Raw genomic sequence first — 15,214 nt, 5'->3', positions numbered from 1 at the left:
GTATACTCCTCCCATTTCAGCTTTGTCATCATCATCATCTTAACGTGACTACCCAATGCTTTCCTGATACAGCTTTCCAAATTTTGTTTTCCTTCTTTAAGCTTGTTTCTGAGGAGAACCACTACCTGTTCTTGCACTTCTCACCTGCGTCATCTCACAGCCAGCCTGCCGTCCTGGGCTATTTCTCAAGTCTGAAAGTGTCAACCCTCTAAATCTCAGCCTGCAAAAGCATAGTCAGATGGAAAATGTTGTGGTCTGAATATCTTTGTTAGTCATATATGTGAATCATTGCTTTTTGTCCCAGCCATGTGAGTTTCTGGTAGCTTCAGTGGGCTTACTCATGATAGCAAATGCTACATTCAATAGTAGGCATTTGCAGGATCATCCTCTATGATTGTAATCCCTTTTAGATGGGGAATGTGTCAGCATTTTATAAAGGGATGTAAAGATGTGTGCGGCCCATACAAAGTCTCTGTAATTAATGTTGCTCCATCAGTTGATTACAGGAATTTATAGATTGCACTGTGATGATAAACAGTCTGGGTAAGTTTAGTATTTATGAAGGCAGGATAGGAAGAAAAAAGGGGGAAAGCTGTGTCAAGTGTTCCTTGATGTGGTAGCTCTTTCTGTGGATACAATGTCCACCTGTTTAGAAATACTCTTGACAATAAAGAGTAGTCCCCGTGGCTTCTTTCCCAAATTCTAACTGCTACTTGTGTCTCAGACTTGTATCTCCCCCAGTCTGTGTATGTGATGTTTTGGATTTATAAGCATAGAGAACCTTCACCTGCAAATTCCACCAGGTGTTTCTCTGTGAACTTTGTGTGAGCATCAAATTGTTGAACTGTTTGACAGATTGAAAAAAACAGAGAGCGAAGCCTAAAGGATAACAATTCTCCCTTACACAATCTAGAAAACAATACTATAAAATATTACATCAGCTGCTGGTAGCTGTAGGTTTGCCTGCCTGCTAATTTACTATTGCAAGTGTTCCAGAATCCTTTGTAATCCAGCCATTGCTATTTATATTTGTAATGATTTATTTAAGCACTCTGTACACATCAGCAAAGAGTCACCAAAAAAAGCAAAATGAAGATTCGTTGGCTGAAAGTGCATGGAATAGGGAAAAATGACTCAACGATGGAACTGAGATAAAGTTTATACACAGTAAATAACTGGGGGGAAAAGGGGGGGAAAGAGCTTTATTTTCACCTCATCATACAGGAGCCAGAGCCTCTGATTTTGGCACCAGGCAGTTCCCATCAGAGGCTATTAAGAGCAGGGAAACAGGTGTCTGGTGGCCAGGGAAGGAAATGAGAAGCTGTGACACCTGAATTAAGATCATAGACCTGCTCCTGCCTTTGTGTCTGGAGAAAAGGTATTAATCGCTTGATGCCTCCATTCCTCTGCTGGCTGTGGCGGCACTCAGCTCTCAGCTGTAAAAATTTTTTTGCTTATTTATAAGATGTTTTTTCTATGGAGAACTGTAATGACGCAAGGGAACTTTATTATGTGCTGTGGAAAATGCCAAGTTAAGAAAAAACGATGAAGGATTGTGTAGTGGAGCGCAACACTTTTTAGCGTTGATTCTCTAGGTCATTCTGAAGCAGGGGTTTGAGTGGTGTCCCTTAGGATTTGCTGTTATACATGCTGAAATGATCAATCAAGGATAAAAAATGGACTGTTCTCATCTCATAGATCATTTCACAGTGAAACAGTTAAACTCCTGGCTGCTTTCTGAAAAACAGAGATCTGCATTAATAAGGTGACCTTATCAGAGCCACCCCTGGGGGGAAGGGAGGGAGAGAAAAGGTTGTGGAAAGAAAGTGAATCCTATTGTTAATCTTTTTTCAGGGAGAGTTGGATTCCTGAATGCAAATTACTTTATATTTAAATTGTGTGAAAGCACAAAAGGTTCGTGTCTGCAATTGACAGTTATTTCATTAGCTGACTCATGGAGCCTTGCAAATGGTTTCTAGTGTTAACTTTCCTCAGATTTGTTTTCTTTGTTCTGAGCAGATCTTGCAACAGTGATCATTTTGATTAATGTATTCAATGCTCTGTTTTACTTCCCGATTCATGTTTTTTGCAGCAGTCAGCACTCTGGCCTGGGTAAGGTGAGGCTAGAAGGTGGCTTCAGTGTTTCTCTAGTAGTGTCGATCTGATGGGCTGGCTTCCAGCTGGAGATGAGAGAAGCATGGAGGCCGCTGTAATGCATTTTGCATGGTAGCAACCCCAAACACAAGTTAAAACAGACTTTCATCATCAGATGTAGGATTGTCTCAGCCACATCCCTCTGTGACAGCAGGCAGGGGCTGCATGGGCTCTGTGCTGCTAGAATATCACCGTTGTATCACTGTGAGCATCCCAGGGCTAGGTACGCTGGTGGTGTGCCCCCATTCAGATAGGTTTGTGGTTCAGTGGTTCACTACATCCCAAAACTAGAGTTTGCGCACTTGTCTGTTTAAAAAGCTAACATATTAATTGAGGTATTAATTCTGGGGGGAAGGAGAATGGGCAGGTTAAAGGTTAAAATCCTATCTTGCTTCAGGCACACCAATACCAGGTGTCCAGTCTGTGCTACATATTGAGGAACCAATAACCAGTTCAGAAGAGAGCAATTCCTCCTGTCCCTAAACTGATGGGCCACCTCCCCTCCAGAGGTGCTGGCCCTCCATTCGCCTCCATTCAAGGTGAGCTTCAATGAGTTGCTCAAGTTTTAGTACGTTGAACTATAGGGCAGATCCTGTCAGCCCCACCTACTGAACTAGACTGAATAGCATCATCAAAATTTACACATCAATGTAAAAAAGTTATGAAAATTGCTTGATTAATTGCTGCAGATACACATCAATAGGTAGACAAGTTGCCGGAGGCCTGCAAGCTCTTGGTATCCTCTTCCCTCTTTTCTTCTTTATTTCTTTTACTCGGCACTACATTTTTGTTCTTTTCAGAACTTTTTTGGTATTTGTTGTTGCAATCAATCTGCCATTCCCTGCTGACGCCTCTTATTGCATTGGTTTTTCAAAATCTTTCATCGGTGCCTCAAGCATTACATTGTTCCTCAATCTGCGTCAAGCTCCTAGTCCTAAAACACAAAGACCTCGGGGCTGGGCCTTAGTTTCTTCACAAGTCACTTGTCTCCATTACCCTCCCAGAGTCACAGTTTCAGGAATCTTATCATGGCAAGATCCCAGGACAAAACACTTGAGATACAAAGGCAGAGCCTCAGCAATAAAATCAGAAAACGTTCAGGCCTAACCACCTCTACAGAACATCGCTTTGAAACTGCTCTTCATATGCAGGGGTTGTGAACTCATCAGAAGACTTTTTACTCTCTCGTCAATATTTTCAAGCTATTTTCCATTTTTATAGGAGATTCAACATACAAAGGGTTTTCTGAGAAACGGTTGTGAAGATAGGAAACTTGTTTTTTTTTTATTTCAGGTTCAGATCCTTGAATCTTTTTATCGTGATTTTACATGGTCAGCTACAAAAAAAAAAAGAAAAAAAAGGTTTTGAGGGTGACTATAAGGGGAGGGCTGTGAGAGAAAGCAATGGAAAGGTAGATTATTTCTTGTTTCATAAGCTGAAGTATTTTTCCTCTTCTCTCTTCTGCTTCACAACAACTATAATAGGATTTTTTTCAGCCTTTTTTCTTGGACTTTCTTACTTCTTAGCAGTAGATGTTTAATTTTAAAAAGTGAAAGACAAAAGCAGGGATAGATGGGAATGAGTATCAAAGAAGTATAACACTTGACGGACACTTGAAGCTCAAGGGAAAGGGAGTACCAGAATGACTCAAGCTATGTCAACTGAAATGAAACAGTGCTGTTCATTTTCTTTTAAAGTGTATTTTGAAGTAAAAAATCTTTAAACAAATATTTGTAGATAAAATTCCATGTAACTGCTTTTTCACACAAAATTTTCACAAATCGTTGATTTGGTACATAACTGTACAGTTTGACCAGCTGATCCGGAAAAAATTAGTCTTATCTCTTTGTCCAAATTAATCAATGACACTGAAATCATACAGATGTTCAACATGCAAAATATTACAGAGAGAAAAAAAATACTTTTTTCTGCTTATTTTTTGCTTTAAATATTTTCATGCCAAATGGTAGACTTTCAGAACACTGTGACAGAGCTGTTACTTGTGAACAACAATTTCAATGTTTTGGGTTGAGTTTTAGCTTAATGTATGAATCCCACGTTCTTGCTGTCACGAAATCTCCATTTTACCACTTTTGCAATATTGCTGGCATATGTCTCCAGCTGTCTGTTGCTGACATAGAATTGCTTGTGATTATCTGATGCTGAGCTGTTCTGCTCTGTTTTTGTGTTTTTAATCTCTCCAACAATACCTGAACATGCTGTGCAGATCATGATTATTGGGGCAGAATACAGTCGTCTTTGAAATTTACTGCCCCACACAGAAAATTGGAAATCCTTATGATCTTTATATCTGGGTTGAATATGAACTAGATTTCTTTCTAATTTTGTAATCTAACATTGCAGACTGTTGACTTATTGACTACAACATTAGCATTTTCCAGATTGGCAGACAAATTGCTTTGTAGGAGTGTCTATGTGTATTTATACATCATCCAAAGGTTAAACCACAGAATATATTTTAATTGCCTAGAGATAACTTGGTAAATTATATCACTAGTACCAAAACTTCTAAACCTAAAAGATAAAAATTAGGTACTGAAACCCACATTACTTGCCAAGTAAATAAACCACTTAGCAATACGGATTACTGACAGCCTTCTACTGATGTTCATCAAATAGCATCCCAAAGACATGGCTGTCATTTCAAAGGAATTTTTAAGACAGAGGCAATTCTTTTTTTCTTAGCCTTCCTAAGCATGGAGTTTATATTGATCTTGCTATTTCAGCAAGGACCACACTTATGTAAAACCCAAGACATAAAACAAAGTTAGGCATTCATATGTAAACAATCTTTTTTTCACTTCCTATTGTCTTAGAAACTGAAGATGTAAAAAACAAACCCCTGAACAAGTTAAAACATGTAATGTGCTGTAAGAGCAGCAAGTATGCTCACTGAGAGTGTTCTGTCAGAGGAAATATAACCTTGGAGCTATTTGAGGCATCTAAGAGTGAGTCTAATCGTTACTTACATTTCTTACTTCCCACTTCAGCAATACTTGTCTCTCTACAATACAGACCCCTAAATAAATTACTGAGGAATAACAAGTATCCCACAAACCAGCTGATTTACAGTAACCACCCATGTTTGTGCTCTTATAATTGGTAAACATGGGTTAATTCAAAGTAGTTTGCTTTCAGTGAAAGACATATGTTACCCTGCAGTAGCCTGGTCACCTCATGTGCTTCTGCCTTTACAAGTGATCCGTGAGAAGTCAACTCAAGTATAATACATTGAGCCTGAGATGGGGGGACACATGCATTCCTTTCCTGGGCATTTTGAGTCGGGGAAATGATGTGTCTAGATGAAGAAAAGGATCTTTACAACGGGAGATGCAGAGAGGGTGTCTGAACCCTTTCAGTCAGACGGAGAACCAAAGGCAGGCATCTCGCTTGCCAGAAAAAGGCCCCAGAGAGGCGTTTATCAATTAAAGGTGGGAAACTTCACTGTGGTGTCCTTCTGGTCTTGCTGGTTGATTTTTAAAGAAATGTCTGTCGGCCTGTGTTTTAAAAGAAGGTTTACATATACCTACCTTCAAATGAGAATTTCAGGCTGTTAAAGTAAGAAGATGGAGGTATCCTCTTTCAATCTTTGCTCCAGAGAAAGATGGGCGTTACAACACTCCTTGTTCCACAGTTTCTGTGGATGGGGTTTTGGCAGCTTCCACACTGAGCCCAGATGGTATTTAAGATCTTGTTCTGAGACATCCCTGGAGGGTAAGCAATAACTCTGTGGGAATTCCTGGGTTATAAAGCTGCATTACAGGTATCTGAGGTCCACCAGAGTCCTTTCTAGGTCCAACACCTCTTTGAGTCCATTTTACAACATGAGTTGTGAACAAGAATGGTTACTGTCCTTGTTCTTTTTGATTAACAGGGTTTTTTTAAAAAAATACTTTGATGGTCAGGAGTGATTTCAGTGAGTTTTGGAGAAACCATGGAAAATCAAAATATTTGTGCCACATATAGTGTCTAAAATCAGTGAAAAGTCTCTGTGGGCAGTAGCTGATGATTAAGGTACATATAGAAGCCTCAGTATAATGAAATCACTCTCTCCCCTTTTTGTTAAATTATAATTGGTGTCCTTGTTAGTAATCACACAATGGGATTAAAGACTGCCTTACCCTTGGAGACTGACTATGCCTTTCATTGTAGAGATAGTCCCTCCAGGTCAGAGGCAAGGCAGATAATGGTGTCTACTGAACTGTCCTTACTTGTTAAGAAATGAGTCAATTCATCACTTTTCATAGGTGAAAATTTATCTAAACCATTATTAGCTTACTTCCCAACCAGTTAACTATTTAAAGGAGTATCTTGAGCTACGGCGCTGTGCTGCTTCTGTTTTAGCCCTTAAACAAAATTCAGCCTTTCTTTGCTCTCTGTGTTTCTCTCGTGTTTTTGGATAAAAACTGTAGGTATGGTTTATATTTATGTTCATTAAATACTGTGATATATTCTCAGTAGTGCCACCTTTTGCTTGTAATGTAATCCCTGTTGTCTTCCCACCTATCTTATCTTTTCTGTTTTATTACCTCTTATATGTACTACTACATAAAAAGGGAGCGAATTTGGAAAATATAGGCCATTCAGAAGAAATTCTGTGTGTATCATATCAGAGAATTTGAAAGATTGTGGAAATATTTACAATTCCCAAAGAGTCAATCTATACACCAAGATTGAATTTAGGGATGGACACAAGCCCTGCTTACTGTAGCTGTTATGGAAAGACTGGTTTTGCAATATTTTCTGTCCTCGGAATAGTAAAACTAGTTGTGATGAATTTAGCAAAGTCTGTACGCTGCAGTGCCCCAGACAGTTTCTTATTTTCATTGACATTATTTTTTTTATCAGTTTGGACTGTACAGTATCTTCAGTTGGGGTATGTTCAAAATATTGGATTGCTGTTTTTTTGCATACAAACCTTATAAAGGAAAAGAAATACCAGACTGTGTGTACAAGCATCAAAATTTGATTATACGCAGGATCTAATCTTAATATCACACCATCCTCACTGAAAAGTGCTGCAAGAATATTCCAATTCATATTCTGAATGGTGTGTTTCTCTGCAGACATTCTGCAGAATTCTTATTCTTACTAGGAGAATATCAGTATACTGAACTGAATAAAAATGTATACATTAAATTGCTTATTCAAATGTCCAGCTTTGATGTTTGTAGAGAATTTAAGCAGGAGGCAATATAACCTGAGCTTTGTTTTATTGATACGAGAGGCTAATGTGAGTTACAAAACAGGAAAGAATGAGAAGTTGTATAATATGCTGGCAATGTGAAAAAAATGCAGATTTCAGTTATTAGCTTTCACAGCTGTATTTGCATAGAAATATACTAACGGCTGGATGACATTTCATGCATGAACTTGATAGAGCATCCTTAAACATATTCGTGTTAGAAGAGCACTTAAAGGGAACCTCGAACTCAAAAATTCCCGTCTTTGTTTAAAAAAACCCAAAACTATAGTTTCCCGAGGGTATTCTAGTACAAGATATTTCTTTATGAAACAAAGCTTTCTTTGTTATGAGGAATACTCTGACAGCCTATAAAGGGACCTCCTTTCTGATCATACTTTAAAAAAGATCCCGATTCCCCTGAATGTTAAATATTATTGCACAACAGATGTTGCTCAGGCTTTTGTGGAAAATACTGGCAAAGCTTGAAGCCCCTCGAGGTTTCAAACACCTCTTGGGTTATCAGTTTCCTATGCCATTTTCTATTTTGAGGGAACACCTTCCTTGTAAGTGGGGCAAAGATGAATGCTGATTTTCTGTGCTGTAAGAGATGAAAGGAGTTACTCTTCCTTAAAGAAATGGAAGAATTCCTGGTGGGGTCTATTGCGGTTATCCCATGGTATGAATTTTTGGGAGTTGGGTGACAGCAACCCCTTCCAGTTAACATTTGGTTGCTGTGTTTTGTTGTTTTTTTAAATTTACCTACCAGCACAGACCAGATGCAACTTCATTTGTAAGTCATAAATGACAAAAGTGTCTGGTTTTAGTAAAAGTGGAGAGGTTCACAGAGTATAGTGGAGGTTTTTATATCTGTGAGCACTTGCACTTTTAGTTTCCAGCAGTTTTAGCATTCAGTTTGCCAACTGTGAAGAATTATGTTCTTTTAATTTAAATGTGATTATTAACAAGACACAGCTCAGGAAGGCACTTTTCTGAAATACTCTGAGGATTATTCCTGCTCTGTTATCTCCCACTCACCCTTCACAACAGGATTTTAAGTGCCCACATTAGTTGATGTTCTTCAGAAGAGCTGCTGGTCCATCTCTGATTGTGACTTTCATTAGAAGTAGAAAACTCTACCTTCTAAAGTGGTGAGACGCGAGCACTAATTCCTGGGAATATTTTCTAAAAACTCACTTTATACTGAAATACGGCCAGCCCCGAAAGGCATTAGGAGTATGACAAGAGCATGAATTAAAACGCACTGAGGTGTGAAAACATCTCTTTAAGCAGTTTTGACTCTGCCCTCACACAGTCCTATTCCTGATGATGATGATTGTCAAGAACCTTCCAAAACAGCAAGAACCATCTCTAGAGCATGTCTATTCTCCCGCTAAAATCAGGCTTCTGAAGGAAAGTGGACGTGTGAGCCTGTGGAGGTAGCAATCTGGAAAAAAGTGCAGTCAGTATAGTAGTTGACCTCTTTTTCTTCTGTGCATATCCCATACTACTTGTGTGAACCTCTCATGCAGAATAGGTGTATGCAGAAAAGAGCTGCAGGATTGTTTTTCCTGTCAGTATGAGATATAAATACCAGTTCAAGACAGAACAGTGATGTACAGATGTGAGAATAGAAAACCAAAATATAAATACTATGAAAAAGGGTCATTAATACTGCCTTGCTCAGAAGCTCTGTCTAAAGCATAACATAATCATGGGCATTGTCTAGTAATGATATTTTTACACTGAAGCCCAAAGGTTACGAAAAGACTTCAGTCTTTGCCAAATGAAAGTCACTTTGTCATCTAAGGTACAGAAGGAATCAAATTCTTGCAGTGGTGCAAAATCCATGTATGTACAGCAGCTTTTAGAGTCAAATTAGTAAAATGCCTGTCAAAAGCCAGGGAAAAGTCTGGTTTAAAAAAGGAAAGGGAAAATCTAAAAGAAAGTTTCCTAATAGAGTGGAAAACATATAGGCTGAAGCCATCAGTGGATGGTAGTAGCAATAAAGATTATTTGGGCTGCAACACCAGCATTGTCTTAGAGTAGTTCTTGAAGACCGTGGCAGTGGTACCAGAAGGTCATGTTCTAAAGGTAAAGTCCACGCACAAGTCAGCTCAGAGAAAATGTCTTTCCTACTTTCCTCTCAGTCAAGAAGTTTATAGCATGGAAAACAGCATACTGAGCACAGAAGATGGTATTTAGTAAGATGTTGAATGGTATACAGCAGGGCGGGAGCTGAAAGTCACAATGATTTGAGAGTCATTTGCAGCTCCCAAACAACCCAGCTTCTGGCTCCCGCTGAGCAAAGGACTGGGTGAGAGCAGGGAGAATGACTGCTCACGCCGAGGCAAGATAGCACCAACTGGCAGCATCTCCTGATTCCTGTTGACTTTCTCTGGGCACGTTTAACCTGTAATTTGGAAAAGGAAAATACAGTCTGGCACACATTCTTGAAGGGTTGCCAGTCCCAGATCTATCCATTGCATAGCCTGCCAGAATGGGAAAGATAAGCATCTTACCGACCAGTATCCACAGCAACAGACACTGGAATTTTATCTTTTCAATACATATAAAAACCCAAAGAAAATAATTACTTTTTCATTTTTCAGCAGTTAATGACTGTCTGGCTTTTTCTTTGGCCCTTGGTTTCTCCAGCCAGCCATCAACACGGAGGAAAGTGCCTTCTCCAGTGGTCACTTTGGCTTAATCATTACCTTTTCATGCTACAGAATATACCAGCTGGGAAATAAGTGTCTCCTATGTGAATGGATCCATAAAGTGTTCCTTAGGTTTCATTTCTTTGAAAGAATATTCTGCTAGGACATGAGAGTTTAATGTAAAAGATGATTGAGTATTATCCTCAGCCCCAAGGAAGGTTAGATCACTCTAAGGAATTGGGATTAAATAGCTTTGCAGTGATGCCCTTCCCCTTCTGAGGATGGTTTAATGCCATAGATTTCAAAAGATTAAATCTTAAGAATGTATCTATGTAATCTAGGTTCCCATACTATTCTCTTGGTATTGGAGTGTTTCAGAAATTATATGTGGACACAAATATTTTCTCATCCATCTTCTAGGATCATACAGGAACCGGACCTCTTTTTTGTTTGTTTGAATTTTATATGTAATCATTATGATGCTGAAAGCAGAATGTGGCAACAGTGTCTTCAGAGTTAAAAAGTATTTAAAAATCCAAAGGGGAACAACCCTCTGGAATGTCTGTTCTGCTCTGTTTAGCTAGCAAATTCCCCCCTTGCAACCACCCTCTCTCTCTCAAAACATCTAGAAGCTGTATATGACTTTGTTCAGAGAAAGATTCATTTATACCTGGATATTACTTTATCTTGCACTTCACCATAAGACAAAAAATGAGATACTATGGAATGGAAGTATCTTCTGACCACCATATTGATCATATTCTTGGTAAAAATTAACCAGATTGTGAGTAGATTGTGTGCCTGTACATACATAAACCTTTGAACAGTCTTCAGTTCTTGTGCATTGTTATTTGAGTTATTCTTTAAGCTTTATGACTTTAAATGACATCGTTAAAATACAGTGTTACCTAAAAAAAAAAAAAGTTAATACAGCTTTTCTTCAGGGTATATTTGAAACAGCTTTAAACCAACTGTGTAATAAATGCACTACTTGGGAGATAAATTCACAAGAAAACAATAGTTTTCTTAGCTGTGTATTGAATGCATAGGGATTCCTAGCACTAGTCCAGTGTACTGTTATTGCTGAGTAGTCAGGTAGTAGTGAAGCACCTCCACTTGAATGGTAAAAGAAAATGGGAATTTCTTCATCAGTAGATTTAAAATTGATATGGTGTGCCTTGAGGATTTGGTATTAAGCATGGAAGTAATGTGACTGACGAGCTTAATTTTAATGTTTTGCTGTGAAAGAGATTTAGCACCTGCGTAACTATTATTGGTACTATTAGCTTTTCATTTTGTATCTTTAAAGTGGAAACAGAGTGCACATCAAAACAGCAGGCATCAGCTTTTGCTTTAATGCTTTTATTTTTACTTTTCAAGAAAAATAACAGCAGCAAAATATAGGTGGTGTTCCAAGAAACAGCCACTCAGGAGTCCCACAAGGGTTGGCTGGGACTGTGCTTTGTGGTTTCCTGACTCTTAGAGTGACACTATTACTTTTTAGGCTGAGGCTTCATTTGTAGTTTGAAAGTATGACAATCTACTTCTCAGCAGGGTTGTGTTGCTTCTAGAAGGCTGGACTTGCTAGAGGGTTTAAATCTGGTGAGGATCCAGTAATTCCCTTAACAATGAGTTTTAAAACCCACACCTTTAAAATAGCTCTACGTCTTTAAACCTCAAGCTAACCTCAGTGTTAAAACAGCTGGCCAACTATTAGTAGAAATGGGAAAGTTCCAAAAGTAAGGAGTGGCAATACTTGTCTTTCATTCTGTGCTTAAATGGATCTTTTTCTCAGTTTCACAGCTAACTGACTTTAAAGCCAGAAATTAACACTATTCCTTGTAAGCAGAAGAGAAATGTATGGGATCATTATTAATTTCTCAGCATTATAATGCCTTCTGGCTCAGCGTGTGTAATAGGGACCAAGTGTAAACACGCATTTATCATCCCAACCCTTAATCTGTTTCCAAAAATGTCCTTCAGTGGAGAGCTGTGAAACAGCCTTTCTGAAGGATTTTAGACATTTTCTTTGCTGCTGATACAAAGATCTTTGCTGTAATTGGACCTTCAAATGTAAAATGTTGCAAATACCATTTTGAGTGTTCCTTTAAAACCAAAATAAACCAAAAAAAAACCCCCAAACCACCAACCCAAACAAACAAAAAAACCCACTACAACCTTGTTTCCTTCACATGAATTCTTTCAGTTTTCTTTCATTGGGATAAATAACTCAGGCCTCCTTGCTACCTGAAGACATCTTTCCTTTTCCGAGTCAACCTAATTTTTGAGTCCTTAGCTTCTCTTAATTTCCTCTGTTATTTTCAGTTTCTCCATTTTCCTGTGTTCCTTTCCCTCGACAGCAGTCTTAGATGTTGCTAATAGAATTCAGCTGCGGAGGAAATACAATCCTGGTAAGTCAGTGTACTGAATCCCTCACTAGCTACTAAACTTGGTGAGACAAAATTGCCCTTCACATAATTTTAAGTGTCCACGGAGTAATTCCAGCTATCAGTCTGTCCTATTGTCTTTCTGCAGCTCCCTCCATTGTAACACAAGGTAGAGGAGACAGGAGCACTACAGCTGTTATTGTTTGATCAGCAACACAATCTTTGCTGGAATTTTATTTCCCTTGCAGCCTAGCTACTAGAATACATTTGTCATCCATACTTTGTAGCAGACTTATATTTGCCTGTAATTACATACCAGCCTGGCAATACTTTATTGTTAACATAAAGTACTGCCATTTAAATTCCCAATCTTAAACTGAAGTATTTGCAAAACTCTGTAATTGCTAAAATAATAAAGCTGCCATTACTGTACAGGAAGTTTACAGCTTGTTACTGAAATACTTACATCAGCTTAACTATACCTGTATGTATTCATGTTTTCATGTGTTGCTTAAGGGACAGACAGACTTCTGCTGGGCATAACTGTAAGTTTCTGATACTTTCGCAGAATGGCTGAGGTTGGAAGGGACCTCAGGAGGTCATCTTGTCTAGCTTCCTGCTTAGGCAGGGCCATTGGGAGCAGGCTGCCCAGGACCATGCCCAGGTAGATGGCTTTTGAGTTATCTCCAAGGATGGAAACTCCACAGGCTCTCAGGGTAACCTATGCCAGTGCTTAGTCAAAACTTTACTTCAGGTTTTCCAGCTTGCGGTCTGTTCCCATGTACGAAGTCTATAAAAGATAACTATGAAAAACAAGTTCAGGGTGGTTAAACTCAATGTAATGGGTACAGACAGTACTGCAAATGCCAGAAAAGAGAATGTATTTTGGCTTCATGTTGTGTTGGCTGTTTGCAAACAGAAAACCAGTGATGCGCCTCTCTTACTCTTTATTGCTCATTCTGTGATTTATTTCTTGCTTTTAAATAATTTTCCACGTATTATTATTATGTTCCTAAGACTGACTGGTTAAGACCAGCATGAGAAGCGTGGGTAAGAGTTTGCTGTGAACCACCAGCAATGTTGCCACATTATTCTTTTTTATCCAGGAAGTTAAAAATGTCCATACCTAGTATGTAAGTCCCACCAAAATATGGGGGATTTGCCACAGTTGCAACCCCTTGTTCTTACACACCTGCACAGAATTTCTCAACAATCTGTGCTGTTCTGGGGGAGGGCGGGAAGCCTACTGTTCCTCCAGGGATCAGCACTGGACACTGCCATTTGGTGCAGGTGGTTCTGCGTCACCCTGAAGACCTCCAGGTAAACCCCAACGCTCAGATTCCGTTGATGGCTGGCAGGTGGCCGTGTGGCCGTGTTGTGCTGTTGGGCCACGAAGGATCTGTTCTGCTCTCCTCACACAGCCACAGCCACTTGGGGGTCCCTTCTCCCTGTGCCTGCCAGCACTGCCCCGGCCTCCACGCAGAGCTCCCTGCACGTCGCCTCCACAGAACCGGGCCAGGGCCTGTTTCTCTGGAGCAGGAATAAGGAGTTTTCAGCTTGGGAAGAGTGCTTCCCGGGGCCTTCCCCGGGGGCGCCGCCCGCAGGGCAGGCGCCTGCGCCAGGGCCCTGCTAGCCCGCCGGTCGGCGAGGCGAGGCCGAGGCCCTGGAGCCGTCCCTCGCCACCCGCCCGACCCCGCAGCCTGCGCGGGGAGGTGCGAGGCCGGGGCGCGGGGGCAGGCCCGGGCCTGCCGGGCAGCCGGCCGAGGCGAACCCGCGCCCCGCGGAAGGGCCGGGACACGCCCGGGCCGCCGGAAGGGGTGTTCCCGCATGGGCCCGGGCGGGTCGAGGCGGGGGAGCCGGGCGGGGGCTGCTCCTCCCGCGGCCCGCCGCCGCCACCCGGCCCCCGGCCCCCGCCCGCCCCTCGCCGCTCGGCAGCCCGACTCGCGGCGCTCCGCGTTGGATTGCTCGTGCCTGCCCGGAGCTGGCGGCCGCCCGGCTGGCGGCGCGGCCAGGCGAGCTCAGCCGAGCGCAGAGGCGGATTTTGAGGAACAATAACAGAGCGGGGAGCGCGGGACCGGCGCGGCCGCCCCGCCCGCCCGCCGCACCATGTACGCCTTTGTGCGGTTCCTGGAGGACAACGTCTGCTACGCGCTGCCCGTCTCCTGCGTGCAGGACTTCAGCCCCACGTCCCAGCTCGACTTCGACAACCAGAAGGTCTACACGGTGTACCGCAACCCCGAGGAGGCGGAGGAGGACGACGAGAGCCCCGGCGAGTGGGGCGACCGCCTGCTGCTCCACAAGGCCCAGATCCTGGCGCTGGCAGGTGAGGCCGGGCCGGGCCGGGCCGCGGGGAAGGGGCGGGGGGCCGGGCCGGGGGAAGCCCCAATTGACGCCCCCACCCCGCTGAGGGGGGGGACTGAGGGGGAGGGGAGGGGGCGGCATCGCGCCGACACATGCTCGGAGCCCGGGCGGCACATGGCGGGCGGGGGCCGCGGTGAGGCGGGAGGACGGAGATCGCGGGGGGATGGGGGTGTGTGCGCCCCCCGCCCCACTGGGGGGCTGGGCGGCCCCGGGCCCGGGCAGGGCTCGCTGGGGGCGGTGTGGGGGGTCCAGCCGCGCCGGCCCGCCCCCGCTCCTGCCTGCCCCCCGGGCGGGGTCGCCCCCCACCCCAGCGCTGTCCCAGGCCCCGGCTGCCCCCGGTGGGGCCGGCCTTACACAGCGGCGGGGGCGAAATCACCAACTTCAAAAGAAAAAAAAAAAAAGTTAAGGTTTCATACACAGAGTATTTATAGCGCATGGAGTCATTTATA

General features: G+C 42.3%; 1 protein-coding gene across 9 annotated transcripts in view; it reads left to right on the top strand.

The window, feature by feature from the left end:
* LOC102050576 (BEN domain-containing protein 5) overlaps positions 1-15,214 on the top strand; it is a 965,017-nt gene that overhangs the window by 564,523 nt on the left and 385,280 nt on the right. Inside the window, exon 1 of one of the 9 annotated variants that reach the window (XM_005440348.3) lies at positions 4,937-14,727. The exons of 7 other annotated variants lie outside the window; for them this stretch is intronic. In XM_005440348.3, the coding sequence (XP_005440405.1) occupies positions 14,511-14,727 (217 nt within the window). In that variant the 5' untranslated portion in view covers positions 4,937-14,510. Of the gene's footprint in view, positions 1-4,936; positions 14,728-15,214 lie in introns of those variants that run through there. One more of the 9 variants, XM_014280866.3, reaches the window with a different exon arrangement.

Source organism: Falco cherrug, chromosome 12, assembly GCF_023634085.1.
Source record: "Falco cherrug isolate bFalChe1 chromosome 12, bFalChe1.pri, whole genome shotgun sequence".
NCBI classification, from domain to species: Eukaryota; Metazoa; Chordata; class Aves; order Falconiformes; family Falconidae; genus Falco; species Falco cherrug.
The sequence above is the reverse complement of the archived record's forward strand: the minus strand, read 5'-3'. Positions and strand labels throughout refer to the sequence as shown.